General features: G+C 36.4%; 1 protein-coding gene across 1 annotated transcript in view; it reads left to right on the top strand.

Annotated features, from left to right (window-relative positions):
* Window positions 1–23,562, top strand: part of LOC129221902 (transforming growth factor-beta-induced protein ig-h3-like) — a 72,652-nt gene that overhangs the window by 22,878 nt on the left and 26,212 nt on the right. Inside the window, exons 2-4 of the mRNA XM_054856277.1 lie at window positions 8,082–8,180; window positions 9,799–9,863; window positions 17,208–17,356. Coding sequence (XP_054712252.1) covers window positions 8,082–8,180; window positions 9,799–9,863; window positions 17,208–17,356 — 313 coding nt within the window. The remainder of the gene's footprint in view (window positions 1–8,081; window positions 8,181–9,798; window positions 9,864–17,207; window positions 17,357–23,562) is intronic.

Raw genomic sequence — 23,562 nt, 5'->3', positions numbered from 1 at the left:
CAATAATACGGGGCGACAACTGGCGCGCACGAAGCGCCCCGGGTGACAATTCGATTTTAGAGAACGGTTGCAGTCAATTAAGGACCAGTTAATGATTTCTCTTTGACTTCATTATTTATTGCTCTAAAATTTGACTACGATTAAGTTCAGGTGTGGAAAAAAACTAGCATTTTTGGGGGGTCACACTAGAAATTAAAGTTATGGGTAAGACAAGTTTTTGGAACTGTTTAGGTGTGACTAAAAAGCACCTAATCGGCCAGGGAGGGATAAGGCTTCTAGTAGGGCATAAACTTAATCAATTAAATTCAGAAACAATGAAAAAAGAAGTATTTTAAAACTTCAACTTAAAAAATACGTAATTACTTTTTAAAAATACGACATGCAATTTAACTTCATTCAATGTTTGAACACGTTCAGTTGTAAGTTCAGGAGCAGATACATACTAGCTTTTTTTTTGAGGGGGGGGGGAGTCACCAGTTGAGTCCCGAACTTAAATTTTTGGAAGGGCAGAAATTCGCAATTTGCCGGATGGGACTACAAATTGTGCCGTATGATAAAATACGGGTGTGCACACAAAAGCGCATCTTATAAAAAAGGTACATTTCAAGTTTTAAAATTTTCAATCTTGAAATTATGATCTAAATTTGTCAAATCGTAACACAAAATTTGCCGAATGGGAGGTCACAGGGACTACCCTTGACCTCTTATCGGGGCGCCACAAGGGCTGAAAAATGTTGAGTTTTGGATACGAAAAATTTTTGGAACTGTTTTGGTGTGGCCTAAAAGCACAAAATAGGCCAGGGATAACGCTCCTAGTAGGGCATAAACTTCTTTACTAATAATAAAGCTGAAAATCTCTCTGTCCGGATCTCTCTCTGTGTCTGTCAGGATCTCTGTGACGCGCATAGCGCCTAGACCGTTCGGCCGATTTTCATGAAATTTGGCACAGAATTAGTTTGTTGCATGGAATATTTCCCCATAGACCCCATAGTTGAAGATCGCCGCTTAAGAGAATAATTTCCCTGGATAATTGAATAATATTGATCAGTTTTCCCAAATATTTCTGTTGAGACATTTCTTCAATAAATTTGAAATAAGAAAAGTAAGAACAATTGTTGACGTAAAATTATAAAACGATATTTTTCGTTCGGGGTTTGGAAACTTTAATTTTCCATCAAAGAATTTTTTATTTTTTTATTTTATTTTATTTATTTCATTTTATTTATTTATTTATTTTTGCCATTACAAGAACACACATTTTTTAAAACACATTTTTCGGGAAATCTATATGATCAATTAAATTTATTTTATGCATATATTTATTAACTTTTGTAAAATTTTCATCAAATGTAAAAGTTGAAGTACCTTTTTTGACATTAATAATAAAAAATTTAAAGGAAAAAAACATTAAATTTAGAATTTGGTCCTTTCAAATTCAAAGATGTTCAACGTTTTTGAATATGTAGGATCACTCTCTATTGTTTCGCAAGAAAAGATGTTCGTAATAACAACAAAATAAATAAGTGCTGCAAAATACAATACTAATTTTGTACAATTTTTCATTAATAATAATTTCATTTTTCAAATGAAATTTCAAAATGAGAAATTGGTATGAAAAATTTGAAAGTTTTTTTTTCTGAAAAAATTGTAACCCAAGGCACTTTCTGGAATGCTTTTGAAAGACTTCGGAGGAATATTGAACCTTAAAAACCCACCCCTTGAGTGCAGCCCTGATTTAAATGTAAGGAGGTCCATAAAAAACAAAGAAATAGTACACCCAACTTACTCTAAAAAAAAGTTGTAACCATTATAAGAAACCTAGTAAATTGCTTGATGCCCCAACTAGTGTCTCCAGTCGACAATTTACGATAATCCACCGATTTTGCACTTGGAGCGGAAATACGGAGCCTTCTGCCACCTCATGAACCATTTCGTATTTTTAGCACCGAAGTGTCCTTAGTCACTACAAACATAATTTCCATCTGAGATGTCAAGTCACGCGTCGAGAGGAAGAAAAGAAAGAAAAAATCAACTGGTAACAGCTGCGAAACGATGTTCTTAGCACGTCCGCTGTCTGTCGGATTTTGATGGAACGGTGGGGGCAATTTCTTGTGTCGAAAAGTCCTAATTCTTTTTAATTTGTTTCTTCAAAGACAATAGGTGCTACATTGCTTTGGGGCTCGGAGCTGGAGGCTGGATCAGGGTGTGTTTTGTCACCCTCCAGAAGGTTGAATGTCGTTTCATAGAACTTATTTTTAGTTTCCGTGTGTCATTGAGGCGAATCTTATTCTTGTTGGGGTTGAGAAAACTGTTTCAATTTTTACAATTTGAAAGATTGAAAAAATTTAGAAGAAATGTGTTGAATGAAATAAAAATACATAAGATTCGTGAAGGTTTTCTATTTTCGAAATTTTAGCGGATTTACGCGTTTTAAAAGGATTGAACTCATTTTGATCAGTTTTGGGGAATTCTACCTGTTTGTGAGTTAGTAGGTATATGAATACTTTCTTGTGTGAAAGTTCCAACCATCTAACTCCAACGAAATGCATGGAATCAGGCGAAATTTGGTATACATATGCACCGCTATGCTAATTGGTGTTGATTAGTTTTTGGTCTAAATTAAGGGGTTTTCAGTAGAAGGGTGCAATTGAAAGCTTTCCTCGTTTAATCAGTAATAAAGTCGAGCCCCGCTTATTGGAATATCGGATAAAAGAATATCCCGCTTAGTATAATAAAATTTCTGCGTACTGCACCGTTGCTGTGTGTTATTTTTATCCCGGATAATGGAATGTCCCGCTTATTAGAATAATTTTCGTGGCAACTTGCCTATTCCATTAAGCGGGCTCGGCTGTATTTCAAACGGTAACGCAAGGATTCGAAAAAAGAAGGGGACAGAAGTAGTATTCAATTGGAACTTGTGCTAATTAGGCTTTCGGTTCTAATAGCTTCAAGAGAGTGGCATCTTTTAAGTAATTTTAAGTAACAGAAAATTCAAATGTAATGTATAGAATATAGACGAACGTATTGTGATGGGAAAGATTTGCGTTGCAATTTTATGTACAGCACATGGCAGTTAAAACGCAATTACCGAAAGAAAAAAGTTTTAATACTCTTTGGGGTAACTCTTCAGTGCTTTGGGGGGGGGAGGCATCCCTGGCGAAGGAGTTTGATGTTTTTTGTCAGAGAAGTATTTAGCTCCACACCGCCCATAGACAGAATTTGAAACTGCTGTCACCCCTCACGTTTTAAAATAAAAATGAACAATTTACTAGAAATTACAATGTATGATACACTGAAATACGTATAATATGCATAGAAAAAAATACATTCATAAATTATGCGACTTTTTTTTTCTTTTTGGTATTTTCATACTCATTTTATTTTTTTCTCTAACAGTAACGAAAAAGTCTCACGTCGCTTTGCGTTGTTGATGGTAGCCGGAGCGCTGTCCTTGGAAGGAACGCTGTACCCCTCCCCCCTCCCCCGAAATATTTGTTTTGTTTTCGTAAAAATAACAGAAATGTAGTGTTGAATAATTTTGAATCCGCCTTAAAAAAATGAATGGCAGCATTTTAAATGAAAGATCGAATAAGTAATCTATATATGCTTTTTTCGACTGACAAAAATACGTCACTCAGGACATGTACTTGCTAAAAATAGTGCATCCCGCCCCCCCCCCCTCAAAAAAAATATTTTATCACCAAATACACCATAGGGTAGCCTCTCCTCTTCCGAGCAGAGGTGAATTCACTCATTCAACAATCGCCGATGATGAGTTTCAGCGAACACATGTAGAAATGTCTGTAGAGAATATAGCGCTTCCAAGACGTCAAAAACACACAACGGCAAGGATAATTATTCTTGTGCTGGTGAGGAAATATCCTGCGTAGTTTTTGGCAACTTTTAGTTGAGAGAGAGACCTGAAATCACACGTTGAGATTCAACACAGTCCTGCAAGCCCGTGAATATGGGTACCATGACTTTAGAGGCACCAAAATAGTATCTTTTTTTCTTTTTGCTCCCCATTTTGAAACAATTTCTTAAAAAATGTGCCGATTTTCTAGTGAGAGTATTAAATTTCATCAGGACCTGGGCATCAATTTGGCATGATCGGACCCTACATATAACATCGCGAAGGCAGGGGGCTCAGGCTCTCAAAGATGCCCCAAATCTAAACTTTTGGGAAAGGGGAGGAGGATTCTTAATTTGTCGAGTGATAAAATATGTGTGTGTACACATACTTACATGTTATTTTTGGGTACTTAAAAATTGCAATATTACAATAATGGTTCCAAATCGTTGGACAGAATTTGCTATATAAGGAAATTTTTGAGAGGTCACAGTGACTTCCGATCAGGGTCCTCTGCGTTCCTACTTGGGGGATGGTCATGATGCGGACTGTGCCATTGAAATTTATGAAGGGCTATTTTAAAGGTTTTTTTTTTTTTATTCTGGGGGAGGGGCTCCCCCGCTCTAAGGGTTCTACGAGGTATTAGGGCGGGGGTGCGCCATTGCTCTTGGGAGGGAGGGGATATAAATAGCGAAAGAGAAGGATATTTCTTTTGTGTTGGTAAATCTCGATTTTCCTTTTTCCTTTGTTCTATTTCTCACTCAAAGTGCATCCTAGGAAAATGCATAATTACACGGATGAAATTTTAAATAAATTCCGCCTAAATTGAAATTAAGATGACATTAAACTATCAAAACAGTCGTGCAGCGATTAATGTTATTACAGTAAAACACCTCTAATGTGGACGCTAACGGGACAAATTTGTTTGTTCAAAATAGAGGGGCGTCCGCAGGACAGGGGTTCAAATAATGCTATTTGCCTTGGAATCGGGGAATCAAAAATTGTCCGCACAAGAGGGGTGTCCGTTAGGAGGGGTTTTACTGTATATCATTCTACTTTTTAACAGTGAAAATAGTGCTGCCATCTCTCGCAAGCTTTGTGAAATATAACATTTATTGTCTTTGCTTCCTGTTTTCCTTCGAATTGGTAATGTGTATAAAAATGAGATTTTGGCAGCTCAGCAGCCCATATGGCTCATTGTTATACAACTCCATTCAATTTTTTTAAATATTATAACTTATAGTTTACAAAAAACTTATAATTAAGCTATTACAAACCACAAGCAACGGCAGATCTTGCAGCGCCCTGGGCAAAAAATTTTGCGGAGCCCTCAATTAAAAAATATGTGTGAATGACAGTGGGGAAAGATACCTAAAAACAGCCCCTAAAAACTTCAATGACTCAGTTTTTGCCATGTCCCATAGGGGGCACCCTTGTTAAATAAAACGAATGCATAATAATATAATTTAATCCGAACTACACCTAATTAAAATAAACAAACAAATTTTTCACAATATAATCCCACATGTGCACATCACATGAGTCACTCAGAGAAGTAGTTCAAGCAAAGAAAGAGAGGAGGACGGGAGCAATTTTTTTAGGTGTTAACTTTTGCAATTTTAGGTTTTCAAATTATAACAGAAAAGTGTATAATTAAGTAATTCTCTGTGTTCTTTTACCTATTTCATTATTACTATTACATTGCAAAAACAAGAAGGCATTGAAAATGACCTTCACAGCATTGGCTTCTGAGAGAGAAAAATGTTAACCATTTAAATTTTAGTTTGGATTACGTAGTTGAGCAATTACAGATTACACATTAGTAGTTTACCTGTATATGTTTTTCATTCCTACTTTTTCCGTGATATTTCTCACAGACAAATTGATAAATAAAAGGGGAAAATCAAGCAGAATTTAAATGAATTTAGTTTTAAAATCTCATAAGTAACGGTGTATGAATAGATTTGATTTATCTTTACTAATAATAAAACTGAAAGTCTCTCTGTCTGGACCTCTCTCTGTCTGTCAGGATCTCTGTGACGCGCATAGCGCCTAGACTGTTCGGCCAATTTTCATGAAATTCGGCACAGAATTAGTTTGTAGCATGGGAGTGTGCACCTCGAAGCGATTTTTCGAAAATTCGATGTTGTTCTTTTTCTATTCCAATTTTAAGAACAAAATTATCATAAGCTGAACGAGTAAATTACGAAATTATCATAACGTGGAACGTAACATGGGCACAAGCCAATTAGCGAGATACGAAATTATCATAACGTGGAACCGTAACATGGGTAGAAGCCAATTGCCGAGAAAATTCACCATACATTATTTGTAAATATACAGGCAACCAAAAGGCCTTTTATTTTTTCTATTACGGGCAAAGCCGTGCGGGTACCACTAGTAAGAACTAAATCACCAATAAAGATTTTTTTTTAAAAAGTAAAATCATTGCACTTGTCTCACACTCCCCAATGCTCGTCCTTACAAAAACAAATGTGTATTAAAGAACTTTTATATGTTTCAGTTCTAAGATTTTATTATATTTTACTAACAATAATACGTAAATGTTGAAATAAGTGCGGGGTGGGGGAAGGGGGAGGCAACAGGAATGGAACTGCTGTTTTTAGAAGCCGAAATAAAATCTGAGGAATAAATGCCTTGCTTGTCCTGTAGATGTAACTGCCTTAGGCTCTCGCTTGACTCCATTCTGCCACATATGCTAGAGAAGATAGAAATAATTTTTCACGGCTTATTTCGGCTTATACATGCAATTGTCTCACTCCTCCCGCAGTCCTGTGTTTCCCAACTCTGCCCTAATTATTGTGATTATTACACAGTAAATAAGCATTTGAGAAAAAACCGAGAATTACAAAAAGTAATCACAAATTAATGTAAAAATATCATATAAGGATAAAAAATATCATTAATGAGGAAATATTTTCAACGCGGCCAGGTAAAACCTTTGGTAACCTTTACCATTTTTTAAAAAACACTCAAAGAATATTTTAGTAATTCAATTACAACATTAAGTTCAACTTAAAAAGAACAATAAAACTGGGTGAAAATCTTTTGAAAATGATGGATATTTTGCTTGGAATGTGATAAAGAACATATGGTTTTCCTTCAAAAATGTCAGTCAGCTACCCGTTGAATGGCCTATTTAGCTTTTAAGATATCTTAGTATTGAGCAAAAGCATCTATGTACTGCCGTGCTAAGTAAAAGTGATATCTGCAGCTGAGTTCAAAATGAGAAATTTCCGTTTAAGGGGGTCCGGGACACATTTAGAAATTTTTTTTATTATATACTTTAGAGTTTTGAAATTTTTTGCACTGATTCACCATTTATTTAATAAGCAAAATCATAACATAAATATGAAAAAAAAAACTTTTTTATTTAAATTTAATACTTTTTTTTTAAATGGGGTTGCTTTAAATTGCTATAACTCAAAATATTCTTGATAAATTTTCAATTTTTTTTAAATGAATTACGCACAAATATCTAAGCTTTAATTTTTATTCGGCTATTTTAAAAATATTGATTCAATAAAAAATAAAAACTATTTGAAGAAAAATTTCGAAAAATTCGAAGATACTTTTTTTTAAAAAAATCATAATTTTTGAAGTAAACGTTTTTTTTTTTCAAATTCGCCGAATAAAAATTAAAGTAAATTGCTTGAAAAAGATATGCTCCAACTTTCATTACTTTATCTCTATCGGTTCCTGACTTATAAGAGTTTGAATGCAAGAAATCGGGAAAAACGGCATCATGGAGAAAAACGCGTTTAAAGTTTTAAAGTTAAGTACACATTAGTTAGGTACATGAAACAAAAATAATTATATCTTTCGTTCTATTTAAGATAGAAACAAGATTCAAACGTCCTCTTAAGCAGAAAAACATGGAGTAAATTTTCACATGATAAAAAAAATTGCAAAATTTGACGATTTTTGTGTCCCGGACCCCCTTAACGTTGCGTGTCTCCGTGTATTTTCTTCGAATGAAGCTTTTTCAGAATATTATCTTAAAAAATTTCCCATCGACAAATGACCATACAATATTGTATTTCGGGAAAACAAGTGAAAAAGAACCACGTGGTAATTGTAACTCAATTTTGACAATAAGTGAATCGATTTTTTCAGAAAGGGCGTAAGTCCAATGGATTCCCGTAGGACTTACGCTCTTTCTGAAACAATCGATGCAATTGCACGACAGTAAGATATGCTTTGTTTTCAGACCAAACACTTGTGCTGTTGAAGAAGTTCCTGGTACAAACAAGAAGTACTGGACTGAGTGCAAGTATTGGATGAACAGGGAAATCTGCGGAGCCAAAACGTAAGTATTTGCTTTTCAAATTGCTCAATTCAATTTTTAAACTCATCTGAAGCCATTTATTTCTTTCATCTACACCTCTTTTGTTAAAGAATCTCAATGAGAGGATAAACTGTCAGATAATAACTGAACCTTTTTGTGAACCAAACTTTCGGTCTCAATCCAAAAGCAAGGTATAGAATATATATAGCATATGCTGATGTGAGTTAGGGAATATTTCCTTTTTAGCAATAACTAAACTCGAGTAAGATAAATACCTTTCTGCTGAACAGTAAAGTAAGAAAAAACAACGTCAAAAAGCACAAATTGCCAATTGCAGCAGACACGTGTTTCGGCGTTATAGGGAAACGTTACAGGTGTTTTGTCGGATGTCTTTTCATCCATAAGCTCATAACTTTTTGCATTGAAAAAGGCGTTCCCTGTAACGCCGAAACACATGTCTGCTGCAATTGGCAATTTGTGCTTTTTTGACGTTGTTTTTTCTTACTTTAAACTCGAGTCTTTATTTTTTTTTTTTTTCTGTAGTCGTACAAAAGCATTATGTTCAAGTATTTCAACATGAAAATTTTTAGTACTTCAACATGAAAATTGTATGTATTTCATCATGAGATATACAGTGAAACCTGTCGACAACAATACTGTGGGGAACTATAAAAAAAATATTGTTACCGACAGGTTATCGTTTATAGATAGTTTGAACACGTATGCAGTCATTACCTCTCTATATGAATCTTATGTCTGTAATACTTTTCTTTCTAAAGCTAAACGTACTTGAACTTATTAAAAATTACGTAAAGCATAATAATAATCTAATAATGGGTAATTTAATCATTTAGTAATTTTACCTTTTCCGAAGAATTAAAAATAAATTAACAAGAGGACGTTTACGTTCCTACCAGCATTACGCTTATTTTGACGCGGTAAACGTTTGGTAAAATCCTTCTTCGACTCATCCTTCCCCTTAAACAAGCAGAACTTAACAAGCAGAACTGAAAAAATTTCGTTATTTTTTCAGTTTTTTTACTTCTATTGTCCCTTTTACTTTTACTACCTACATTTTCAATGTTGATTGATTGGGTGCCAGTAAAAATTGATACTTCCCTTATTTGTCCTGAAATCATTTCTTAGCTTTGTGCTCCCAGCTTTTCTTACCTCATATTTGGAACGTGGCATTTAAGATAGAGTAAACAATAATACTTAAATAAATTTGACTTTCTTTTTCTTTATTTTTTCTGAAAAAACGGTATAAATTATCGTTATAGAGAGGTGCATCTGAAATCTGATTACAGCTTTAGGCAGGATGTTAATACATTGAATAAATGAGAATTTTGCTGAGATCAAAGAAAATATCGTTATAGACAGGCAGGGGCGTGCACAGGGGGGGGGGAAGAAAGGACACCTGTTGGCCCGACCCTGAAGGGTCCCAATACTTTTAAAACTTAAGGTGAAATATTAGAGGTATACAATATAGAAGGGAGCCCGGAAAAGTCATTTGTGAAGGGTCCCAAAATGCCTGTACTCGCTTCTGTTGACAGGTTTATTGTTAGAGACAGTATTAGTGTACACAGGTTTCACTGTAGCAATAGTGCTAATTTCTTGTAATATTTCTGTTTCTTTACAGAGTCCTAAGGTATGAATGCTGCGAAGGGTTTCACCAAATAGCTAGACAAGATGGCTGTACAGGCGGTACGTACCTATAGTTAGGGCAAACCTAACCTGGTAGCATCTTAATGCTGTGATTAGGATTTACGTCTTAGCCTTCACAATGCTGTCGATTTAGGTTTGCTCCAACTGCACTACAGAACAAAAATATTGTTAAGTGTAAGAATTATAGTATTCCTAACAAGCAAGACGCTTCCACCCCCTTCTCCCATTTTTGTTTCCCTAATTCAATTGATTCTTTTTTTTTTTTTTTTTTTTTGTCAAAAAGTTGAATTAGTTTAAGGACAAGATATGATTGAGTTATTGAACGCAAGTAATTATTAGATATCATAAAAATATAGAGTAAAAGATATTTAGGGGATCATAAATTAAATTCAATTTCGGCTTCCCTCAAATAAAATGAAATAAAGATGCAATTTCAGATTATTCTGAGTAGAAAAAGAAAAAAAAAAAAAATAGTGAGTGCGATTAACCCGAAAAACATTACATACTGGGCCCACCTCTCATGTGATTTCAGTAGTCGCTCTTTTATAGGTGCGGAACCCATGAAGTTTTTCAATACTTCAATTGTTATTTCATAGTGCCAAACTTCATTTACACAGTTTCCTTTAACTTTTTTACATTTGCACTCATAAAAATCAGTTTAATTTTAAAAACACTACTTTTGAAGGCTTATCTTGAAGAAATGATGGATTTCGCAGTGTTTTTTGTCAGTACTGTGTAGTTCTAGAAATAAATACGTTACTATATATATATAATGTTACAAATTCTGTAAATAGTAATTATTGTAGTAACGTAACCTGTAAATAGTTTCCCGTAATGAATATACAACCCCTTAACATATGGCTAAAGTATACAACCCCCTATTCTTTTTTTTTTCTTATTTCATTCACTGATTTTATCAATGGAAGTGTAGTTGTAAAACGGTCTACGCATTTCTGGAAGCGTGTGGAATATTTGAGAGATTTCTTTTGGTGTATTTAAGCCGTTAGCGATGGATAAACAGTTAGTTTCGATTGAGAATTTGCGCTGAGTGTGTATTAGCTCTGTTTATAGCGAGGCATTTCGCTGTGTTGTTTTCGTATTTGGAAGTAAATACGTGTGTAAACGTTGAGTTTACGGTGTTGTGTGCTAATTGCTTAATTGCTGATGAATAATTTCGCAGTTGTTGAAGATCTTTCCTGTACATAGTGTAAATAAATTTCCTGTGTTTTTATCAAGAACTGTGTTTTCATTTCAAGAAAGCGGAAGTCGCACCGAATCCGTTACAATTTGGCGCCCAACGTGGGGCTTCTTCTGGACTTTCTTGGAGTAAGTGTGACTTTGGACATTTTTTCATAAAGACTTTTTTTGAATTAGGACTTTATTTTTTATGGTGATTACTCGCGCAATGGATGAACAATTAAAACAACTTCTTGACGCAATCACTTCTGTGAAGAGTGATATGGCTACTAATCAAGAACAATTAAAAAGTGACTTGACTGCAAGTTTTACAGCTAATCAAGAACAATTAAAAAGTGACTTGACTGCAAGTTTTACAGCTAATCAAGAACAATTAAAAAGTGACTTGACTGCAAGTTTTACAGCTAATCAAGAACAATTAAAAAATGATATGGCAGCTAATCAAGAACAATTAAAGAATGATATGGCGGCTAATCAAAACCAATTGAAAAGTGATTTAACGGTGCTGAAAAATGACCTAGTTTCTAACCAAGAGGAAATTAAAAACGATCTTACTTCGGTAAAGACTGTGATGGAAAATAAATTTAATGAGATAGAGCATCGAGTTGATGCTATTGAAGGAAAGTTTGAGGCAGTTGAAGGCCGATTCATCGCAGTGGAAAATAAAATCGAAGAGAAATTTGAAGAAAAATTAAGTTCCGTTGAAGGCCGATGCAATGCTGTAGAAAATAAACTGGAAGAAGAAGATAGAAAATTTCATCAACTTAAAGAAGACATCTTTAAAGACCTGGAAAGGAGATTGGCGACCGCGGAAAGCAGCTCTGTACAGTTTGGCGCTCCCACATCGGTTGCTCGACCGTCCATTAAACTTGCCACCTTTGATGGGAAAACTTCGTGGCAGGTTTACAAAACTCAGTTCATGATAGTGGCGGAAGCGAACGGATGGGACTCTGCTACCAAGGCCTGCCAACTTGCAGCATCCCTGAGAGGTGATGCAGCGGACATTCTTCAGACCCTTCCGGACGGCCAGCGCCTGGATTTCGCCGCCCTCACATCTGCGTTGGAGCTTCGCTTCGGTGAGAAGTGCCAGAAAGATTTCAGCCGACTCCAGTTGAAGTCCCGTTTCCAGAAAACCGGGGAAACCCTGCAAGAGCTCGCGGCGGACATCGAGAGACTGTCTCATCTTGCTTTTTGCGACTGTCCTGCGGATGTTCGGGACAACCTGGCACTCAACTACTACATCGACGGGGTTCGAGATCCGGAAATCCAGAAAGCTCTACGGATGGCGGATGTCAAAGACCTGAGTTCTGCTGTTGTGTATGCGATGAAGTTGGAGGCCGCCCAGCAAGCAACCCGCAAAGATCGCCATTCAGTCCGCGGCGTGAAAACTGATGAGTCTGATCCGGTTTCGTCACGCTTTGCTGAACTGGAAAAGCAAATAAAAGAAATTGCAGGACTCCTCAAAAGGACTTCGGCTCCCAAGTACCAAAATGGACAATCACTTAAGTGCTGGAAATGTGGCGGCGAGGGTCACTTACGAAGAAACTGTGAAGCTCGCCAAGAAACCAGAGGGAAGAGCACCTCTCCCTCCCAGGTCCAGGAAAACTAAGCCATGGCAATCTCGCGGGGCGGAGGTCGCCAAATTGGAATGAGCCCCATCTTAAAGTTTTCCAGATTTCATCGACGAGTGGCGGCAGTAATGGACTGTTTGTTTACGCATACGTGAACGGGTTTCCCTGCGAACTGATTATTGACACTGGAGCCAATGTTACAATCATTAGAACAGATGTGGCTCGTCAATTTGGACTCAACATTCTATGGACGCCGCCCTGTGTTACCCTCCAAACTGTGACAGGTGACAAGATCGAGATTGAAGGTAAAGTAAACTTAGAAATTGTGTTTGGAAATGCCACTTACCATCATACGGCATTCGTTGCTGCTATCACAGACCCCTTCATTCTCGGATTGGACTTTTTAAAGAAGTATGACTTCAACCTCGACTTCAAGACTAACGAGCTGCACTCGACGAGAGAAGACATAGCAGTCTTTCCCGCAGAAAGTGATGTAAAATCCGCTCATCAAATAATTGCCCAAACAGATTTGTCAATTCCCTCAAGGTCAGAATCATTAATACCCGGCTCCATTGAAGAAAGCAATAGTTTTCGATTTGGACTCATTGAATCCCCCAACTTAAGCAATAACCCAAAAGGAGTGCTGGTAGCATCTACGCTTGTGGACCTTTCTAAAGATGTAATTCCTGTGAGAGTCGCCAACGTGAGTGAAAGGTCAAGGAATATCCGGAAAGGTGAAGTGTTAGCAACTTGTACTCCAGTAAACTGCATCATTAGAAGAATCAATTCCCCCGAGACTGTGTCTTCTGAGTCCTTGACATCGAAGTTAATTGGGAGTGCACCATTAACGAAAGATCAAAGAACTGCTGCGGAACAATTGGTGGACGACTTCAAGCATCTGTTTTCATCTACATCGGAGGATGTGGGCAGGACGAATTTAACGCAGCATCGGATCTACACTGGAGAACACCCCCCTATTAAACAGCATCCAAGACGACTACCGTTCGCCAAGAAGGAAGAGGTTGAGACCCTCCTGAAAGAGATGAAGGAGAATGATGTTATCGAACCTTTATCCAGTCCTTGGGCTTCTCCCATCGTCTTAGTCCGAAAGAAAGATGGCTCCACCAGATTTTGTGTCGATTACCGACGACTGAATGAAATCACCAAGAAAGACAGTTACCCTCTTCCACGGATAGACGACACCTTGGACACTCTTTCCGGACACAAGTGGTTTTCGACCCTGGACTTGAAGAGCGGCTACTGGCAGGTTGAGATACACCCTGATGACCGAGAGAAGACAGCGTTTACAACTGGACAAGGCTTATGGCAGTTTAAAGTGATGCCCTTCGGCCTCTGCAATGCACCAGCTACGTTCGAGCGTCTTATGGAGACAGTATTAAGAGGACTCTCTTACGAATCCTGTCTGGTCTACTTAGACGATATCATCATCGTGGGACGCAGCTTTGAAGAACATCTGGCAAATCTTAGGAAGGTGCTGCAAAGGCTTAAGGAAGCCAATCTGAAGTTAAGCCCGTCCAAATGTAATTTGTTCCGCCGGGAAGTGAACTATCTTGGTCACATCATCTCTTCTGAGGGTGTGCAAACCGATCCAGAGAAGGTATCTGCGGTCAAGAGTTGGAGTCGTCCCGAAAACATCCATCAGCTGCGAAGTTTCCTGGGGCTCTGCACGTACTATAGGAAGTTTGTGAAGGGTTTTTCCAACATTGCACGACCTTTGCATAAGCTGACGGAGATCAAGCAAAAGTTTGAATGGTCCAAAGAATGCGAAGATGCATTTCTACGACTGAAGGAGGCTTTAACATCAACGCCTATCCTCGCCTATCCTCAGCCTGAAAAACCCTTCATCCTGGACACTGATGCGAGCAATGGGGGCATCGGAGCTGTTTTATCCCAAGAAATTGACGGAAATGAACATGTCATCGCTTACTGGAGCAAATGCTTATCAAAGTCGGAGCGAAATTACTGCGTCACCAGAAAGGAGTTACTGGCCATAGTGAAAGCTGTAGAACACTTCCATCATTACCTCTACGGCCGAAAATTTCTGCTTCGGACAGATCATGCCTCATTAACTTGGCTTTTGAACTTCAAAAATCCGGAAGGCCAGATAGCCAGATGGATACAGCGGCTCCAGGAATATGACATGGAGATCAAGCATCGAAAAGGGTTATCTCACGGTAATGCTGACGCTTTATCAAGGAGACCCTGTCCTGAGAACTGCCACTATTGTTCCCGAATCGAGAAACAGTATGGAACGACTAGCCCTACCGCCTATCAGGTGACAGTGACTCCAACATCATCAGAACCTGATCCATGGAGTGATGACCAAGTTCGAAAAGATCAACTTGAAGACCCCGACATAAAACCAATTTTGGAATTCATGGAAAGTGACAGTCAGCGACCTAGCTGGCAGGACGTTTCCATCTTCAGTCCTGCAACAAAAAGATACTGGGCTTTATGGAACTCGCTCCATTTACGGAACGGCGTGCTACACCGAAAATGGGAATCTGACGACGGCAAAACATCTAGGTGGCAGTTACTACTTCCCAGATCAAGGATTTCAGATGTTCTGAAAGAAATACATAGTAGTGCGACTGGAGGACATTTTGGTGTCTTGAAAACCCTCAATAAAGTTCGGGAGCGCTTCTTCTGGAGCAAGGCGAAGGATGACGTGGAGAAGTGGTGCCATTCTTGTGACGCCTGTGCTGCTCGTAAAGGACCGAAGAAAAGAAGCAGAGGGAAGCTACATCTGTACAACGTTGGAGCTCCTTTCGAACGAATTGGGTTCGACATCCTGGGTCCTCTACCAAGAACTGCTGATGGGAACAAATACGTTCTTGTTTCCATCGACTATTTCACGAAATGGCCCGAAGCGTATCCCATTCCAGATCAAGAAGCTACCACCGTAGCAGAGACTCTAGTCCAACATTGGATCTCGAGATACGGATCACCTTTGCAGATTCATTCCGATCAAGGGAGGAATTTCATCTCTGCTGTGTTTAAGGGCCTATGTCAAATTCTCGGAATTGAGAAAACTAGGACAACACCACTACACCCACAATCGGACGGCATGGTGGAGAGATTTAACCGCACAATCCTAAATAATCTCTCGCTTATGGTATCCAGAAATCAACAGGATTGGGACAAGAAGCTACCTTTGTTCCTGCTGGCCTACCGCAGTGCTGTCCACGAGACTACCGGATATGCCCCATCTCAGATGCTCTTCGGACGAGAGCTTCGGCTACCTTGTGATCTCGTCTTCGGTCGTCCTCCGGATGCACCTGCATCGCCTGAGGAGTACATCCAGGATCTCCAGGCCCGGTTGGAAGACGTTCATAACTTCGCACGAGAGCGAATCAACATCGCGGCGGAGAAGATGAAGACTCGATACGACACAAGGTCTACTGGACATGAATTCAACGAAGGCGACAAGGTTTGGTTATGGAATCCCATCCGACGGAAAGGTCTGTCACCCAAATTGCAGTCGCATTGGGATGGACCCTACAAAGTCCTTAACCGACTAAATGACGTCGTAGTGAGGATCCAAAAATCACCTAATGCAAAACCTAGGGTTGTACATTATGATCGGTTAGCCCCATACTATGGCCATAGTTCATGAGTATTACGTAAACAACCATGGTTGATAACATAAAAGTGGTAGATAATTTTTGCTTTTAATGTTTAGTAATATTTCTTGTTATTATTGTGTTTTCTGTATCTGTTAGTTATTAATTAATGTGTATATTTGTAAACTTGTGATAGAAGTTTGGCACCCTTTCTGGGGATTGTACTGCCCGGGACGTGCAGTCCTTGGGAAGGGGGCAATGTTACAAATTCTGTAAATAGTAATTATTGTAGTAACGTAACCTGTAAATAGTTTCCCGTAATGAATATACAACCCCTTAACATATGGCTAAAGTATACAACCCCCTATTCTTTTTTTTTCTTATTTCATTCACTGATTTTATCAATGGAAGTGTAGTTGTAAAACGGTCTACGCATTTCTGGAAGCGTGTGGAATATTTGAGAGATTTCTTTCGGTGTATTTAAGCCGTTAGCGATGGATAAACAGTTAGTTTCGATTGAGAATTTGCGCTGAGTGTGTATTAGCTCTGTTTATAGCGAGGCATTTCGCTGTGTTGTTTTCGTATTTGGAAGTAAATACGTGTGTAAACGTTGAGTTTACGGTGTTGTGTGCTAATTGCTTAATTACTGATGAATAATTTCGCAGTTGTTGAAGATCTTTCCTGTACATAGTGTAAATAAATTTCCTGTGTTTTTATCAAGAACTGTGTTTTCATTTCAAGAAAGCGGAAGTCGCACCGAATCCGTTACAATATATATATATATATATATATATATATATATATATATATATATATATATATATATATATATATATCGTGGACCGGTGAGAGGTTTTGTTTATTTATTTATTTGTGTTGCAAAATAAGTAGATAAATAAAATAAATAAATAAGGACTCCATATACTGGACTCATCGTTTCAGTTCTAGTAGTTAATGGAGAAAGAATTAGATATATTTCTGCGCTCCTTTGTACTTTTCTCATAACCATCTACCTGTTATTCCCCTTCCAGTAAAACCAATGGCGGACGTGGTTCGGACGGCTCGCGATCTCGGAGCTACGACATTTGTGGACTATCTACATGAGGCCGGCCTGACAGAGCGCCTACGGAAACCTGGCCAGGCCATCACACTATTTGCGCCCACGAACGAAGCATTCGAAGTAAGTTTACCTGTAACAAAAGTAAACAACGTATGTCCAGCACAAATTAGCACATCTATTGCAGACACTTGTTTCGGGGCTCCAAGGGACCCATTTTTCAATGCAAATAAATGAGATTTAGGATAAAAAGTCAACCAAAAGTCAACGGTGTGCAGCAGAAGAAAGTTTAAATAGTGAAAATAGAAAATAAATAAAACAGGCAATAAAAAAAACTAGAATCCAAATTTATTACATAACTAGTGATACCCGCACGGTTTTGCCCATAATAGAAAAATCAAAAGGTCTTTTGGTTCGCCTGTATATTTACAAATAATGTATGGTGAATTTTCTCGCCATTTGGCTTGTACCCATCTTACGGTTCCACGTTATGATAATTTCGTATCTCACCAATTGGCTTGTGCCCACGTTACGGTTGAACGTTATGATAATTTCGTAATTTACTCGTCCACCTTATGATATTTTTTTTCTTAAAATTGGAATAGAAAAAGAACCACATCGAATGTCCGAAAAATCGCTTCGAGGTGCACACCCTCATGATACATACTCACTTTGTGCCAAATTTCATTAAAATCGGGTTGGTTTAGGCGCTATGCGCGTCACAAACATCCTACAGACATCCAGACATCCTCCGGACAGCAAGGACGTAGCCAAGGGGTGGGTCCATGGGGTCCGGACCCCCCCCCCCCCCTTCCCGGAAGACCCCTGTCCTTTTTTCTCAGTTGTTGCATCTCGCATCAACAAAATTTTTCCGAAAGAGAATGTTTTTATAAAACCCTGCATTTTCCCCTTAAATATTCCCATTAATCGGAAAATTTCTCAGTCGTTGAGTCAATTCAGAACACGAGAACCTCGTGCAACAACTGCAGGTTCCCAACTTTTGTCTGCCTTTTACTGTCGCGCACTACGTCGGAAACCGGGAAATGTCCGTATCGTCTTTCAAACCAGCTGGGTCGTGTGACCTTGAAATTCAGCCCCTCTCCTTTGGTCCATCAGATTGCCATCGGCAAAGTAAAAACAAGCATTTATTGCCCCCCAGTCTCATTGGTGTGGTTTTCTTTATTTCTGTCTCCTTTCTTTTTGGATTTTCGCAGATTTCATAGACGCATGTTGCACGAAAGACAGCCAGAGTGAGGTGCGTTCCTGGTGAATCAGTAATTGAATTCCGATTTTTTTCTGTTTTAACACGCAGTTTTTATCTATATCATACTTATAGGAAACATATCTTGAAGAAAAATATATGCAAAAGAAAATTAAGTTTACCCAAACTAGGTAAGAGCCAGTGCTCCCTTTTAAAGTTTTCTTAAAAATACAAGCAATTTTACGTGTTAATGTGTTTTTCCATTTAAAAACTAATTTTAGATTCTAAGCCAGCAGCGGAAAAAGAAATTCTACACATTTCATGTGCTTGAGGATGAGAAAAAATTATTATTGATTTTTTTTTTTTTTCATTTTAACTCTTTATAATTTTGGCATGGTTCATTTCAGATTCATTTTATATTTTGATAACAATTTTATTTGAACTTTTAGATTATTTTTAACATTTCTCTCCTTTCTGAGTAACAAATTACATGGATTTTTTTTCTGATGTTTTCCCCCCAATATTTAAGCATAATCATTGAACATATTAAATGCCCAAAAAGAATTCGTGTTTGAAGGTAAAATAAATAAAATAAATGAATAAATAAAACTTGAAGTTGATGTAACGAATTTTTTGCGGAATCAAAATTTTATAGAAAAATAATTGAAAATTACTTGAATATTTTTCTGTGATCAGTTTATGAAATTACAAGTCCGGCCATATTAAAGCATGTAATAAATAATTTATTACGAATTAATACTTTTAAATCTTACTGAATTGTGATTCTATGATCCCAAAAGAAAAACAGTTAGTTTTTTAATTGAAGAAAAATTATCTCTCTCTCTCATCTCTTATTCGATGTTGTCCCATAAAGCATATTTGTATTCCAATTGTACTGAAAAGTTATTTAATTAGCATCTATGCATCCATCTTTAGTAAATTGTGAAGGTAGCATTAAACGTAACAAAAAACAGGCATTTGCATTTAACTATAAATTACTAGGTGAAAATTACCGCTATTTACTGCGTTACAAGCAAAGAAACAAAAAAGGTGAATACGAGATAAATTTTTTTGAGTTTTTCGTTTCTATATCGCTTTTTTTTTTTAATTTTTTCGACTCTTATTTTCTTCAAGCTAACGATATTTGCTATTTCTTGCAATAAAGTGTTTTGCTAACATCGTATTAAAGAAAAAAAAATCATTGCCTGCGTTGTAAAATATGATATGTATTGTTGTTAAAATTAACAACACGTTGTTAAAATAAAATCACACAGATGTTTAATTTAATTCATTAGGTATACATTCCATTAATCGGCATGTAAAAAATCCCTTAGGTCGTTCGAGCTCTTGACAAAATTAAATTCCTTTTGCAGTTTCGCATCGAAAAGAGCTCATGTGTCTCCATCTGGTGGAAACTGGGCATCAAATTTTTCTCTGACATTCACATCCGCGCCTTAATGGTGGCATATGAATGACTGGATGCCATATGGTTGGTTCTCACTTGTTCCGCAAAAGGCTAAAGCCTCTAACACAGCCCCATTAGAAAAAAAAATGATAAAAAACGGCAATACGCTTTTTCCAATATTTAAAATTTTTTCGAACAGCTTTTACCCTTTGAGGAATAGTGACTTCACTTGAGAACCCCATTTATTTCTTGCTTCTCTTTTTTTATTTCAGCTAACTGGAATCATTGTGTCAGTTGGCTGAAGAAAAAAATTTATATATATAAAAAAAGGGTTGCATCAAAGGAAGCCTCCGTCTCTCAAAGATTTAATAGTTTGTTCAAGCTTTTAATTGATGAAAAGGAATGATAATTATAAAACGGATGAGATTGGAAATATCATTCTATTTCGCATTATCAAAAGAATATTATAAATGTAAATCAATAAAAACTAATTCAAGCTTTTTAAATGAAACCTTGTTAATATTTTCGTTGAGAGAGTTGTGGGATTTTGCCTGAAATGTTGTTCAAATCGGACAGGGTTACGTTATATAACATTCGTATAGTTATACATTCGACTCCATAGATATAGATTTATTTATCCTCATATAAATAATGCCGATGATCGAGTAACCCGCGTGTTTCAACAATGAATTCGCGCCACGGCATGATATGTAATTTGATAATATGTTTTGGTAATGATTAACATTCAGGGAAAGGCTTTATTGTGACAAGGCTGAACTCGATCCGGTAACTTAACAGTTCTACTGGTAAGACTGTGTCATCTCAGAGGAATGAAGAAACGAAAACAATGAACGCTATCTACCGGAGTTTAGGGTTAATTCACTGGTGTTAGAGTTAAAATTTCAACTATCAAAATATTACCAAACAGGCAATTGCTTCGTTCAAATGTAGAAGAGTTGAAGCAATTTTCACCCGTCATACCTTGATGGGCTACTTTCTAGTTTTCAAATAAAATGGCATAAGTACAAATATACATATTTTGTTGAAATATATTACAAAACTTTAATATTTTATTAAATTATCGCATGCATTTTCCAAGTAATTTCTAGAACAGTTTTCGTTTTCCGTTTTTCTTTTAATGTGCCCTTTTTATTAATAGAAAATATATCACTCATTTTCAGGAGGACAGAGGTTCACCCATGTTTGGAAACTTTGTGTGTGATAACTTTCAGTTTAATGTTAATTTACAAAATTTCAATAATTAATTTACCACTTAATATAAAATTTTTGTTAACTAATTTTAACTAATGGCTCTATAAATTTCAATTATTTAATTAATTTTAGTTAATTATCATATTTTAATAATCAGTTTTAATTGGATTTATCTTATCTTGTGTAACTATCAGCTACTAATTCAGCTTTAGCATGCCTCCTCTTTTGAAGTTCGTGCAACCTTGGACCCCCCCCCCTTAACAAAGTTCTAGCTACGTGCCTGCGGACAGAGAGACTTTCAGCTTTATTATTAGTAAAGAAGATAAAGATTCTTTCCCATTTTATTAAATTTCTGTGAAAAATGGGCTTAAAATTGGAATAGAAAAAGAAAAAAATCGAATTTTCGAAAAATCGCTTCGAGGTGCACACTCCCATGCTACATACTAACTTTGTGCCAAATTTCATGAAAATCGGCCGAATGGTTTAGGCGCTATGCGCGTCACAAACATCCTACAGACATCCAGACATCCTCCGGACAGAGAGACTTTTAGCTTTATTATTAGTAAAGATTTCCATCGAGAAAAAACCGTTATGCAACGAATTTCCAAAAATTCTGATAAGCTATTAGGCCAGTGCCAATAATGTTTGAGACCAAAAAAATTTAGAACAGGATAAAACCAGTTCGAAAGGTAAGAAAATCTAATAACATTAATAGGAAAAATAAATTACGGACGAGCTGAGTTCGGGAAGGGGGGTGTAGGGGGGTTTAAGGGGGGGAAACGGTTTATCACGATTTCCGGAAAAACTAAGAGTCCTATCGAAAAAAACTAAATTGCAAAGTTGTTAGTAATAAAAAGATCTACAACTTTTGCACTTGCACTTTTTTTCTATAACCTCAAAATATATGCGAAAAATTCAAAAAACCGACTTTTTGGTTTTTTATTTTTATCTCCCACAAAAAAATTTTTTTTTTCACTACATTTAATGAAAAGTTACCTTATTATGTCCCAAATACACTGTAATTTTTTGGATTTAAAATATTTAATTTTTTCTCCTTATTTTGGTTCAGTAGTAAAAAAGCATCAGAATTTTCAATCAAAAATTCTCACGTCAAAATATCTGATTTTTTTAAAAAATCGGAGCAAGTTTTTTTCGTTGGAATCTCTACTTTTTGATGGTATAAAAAACAATATACAATACTATGGAAACTTTTCGCAAAAAATGGAGAAAATAAAAAAAACTCGAATTTGAAAAAAAAAAAAAATCATCATTATGTAAAATTTTAAGCTATTTATTAAATTAACAGCAAACACAATAATTAACAGCAAACACAATTGGAAAACTGATTATTTTTCATAATATTCAAGGTAACACAGTTCGAAATTGCGGAAATTGCTCATTTATCCCATCCTACAGTGTAGCTTGCTATTCGTAACTCCAAAAAACTATAGGGGACACTGCAGTAACCGTCTAATGGTGGATGAGAAGGATATAAAACAAATGCATGCTGTAGCTTGATTTTTAATTATTTTAATATATTTTTATTTTCAGTTTGTGTCAATGTAACATGAAAAATTTCATTTTTCGAGTAATTAAAGTGTACATTTTAATAAGGAGCTTAAAATTTTTACATAGTTATGACTTTTTTTTTCTTTCAAATACGAGTTTTTTGATTTTCTTCATTTTTTGCGAAAAATTTCTATAGTATGGTATATTGTTTTTTGTACCATCAAAAAGTAGAGATTCCAACGAAAAAAACTTGTTCCGATTTTTTAAAAAAATCAGATATTTTGACGTGAGATTTTTTGATTGAAAATTCTGATGATTTTTTACTACTGAATCAAAATAAGGAGAAAAAATAAATATTTTAAATCCAAAAAATTACAATAATAATAAGGTAACTTTTCATTAAATGTAGTGAAAAAAAAATTTTTGTGGGAAATAAAAATAAAAAACCAAAAAGTCGGTTTTTTGAATTTTTCGCATATATTTTGAGGTTATAGAAAAAAAGTGCAAATGCAAAAGTTGTAGATCTTTTTATTACCTACAACTTTGCAATTTAGTTTTTTTCGATAAGACTCTTAGTTTTTCCGGAAATCGTGATAAACCGTTTCCCCCCCCCCCCTTAAACCCGCCTACACCCCCCTTCCCGAACTTAGCTCGCCCGTAATTTATTTTTCCTATTAATGTTATTAGATTTTCTTACCTTTCTAACTGGTTTTATCCTGTTCTAAATTTTTTCGACTTTTTACCATTTTCAAAGCTATTGGCACTGGTCTATATTGGCTGTTCTACTATTTAAACTGTCTTCTGTTCCACACCTCTGCTTTTCTCGAATGAGTTTTCATCCTAAAGCTCACTTCTTTGCATTGAGAAAGGAGTTTCTTGAAACCGATCCCCCAAAACCGCACATATTTACAATAGATTTTCTAATTTATGCTGGATGTACGTTGTTTGCCTACTGTTACTTTAGTGTAGGATGGTTTCATTTCATAAGGTTATCCGATTCTA

Source organism: Uloborus diversus, chromosome 5, assembly GCF_026930045.1.
Source record: "Uloborus diversus isolate 005 chromosome 5, Udiv.v.3.1, whole genome shotgun sequence".
Taxonomy (NCBI): Eukaryota; Metazoa; Arthropoda; class Arachnida; order Araneae; family Uloboridae; genus Uloborus; species Uloborus diversus.
Note: the sequence above shows the minus strand (reverse complement) of the source record. Positions and strands in the feature narration are given on the sequence as shown.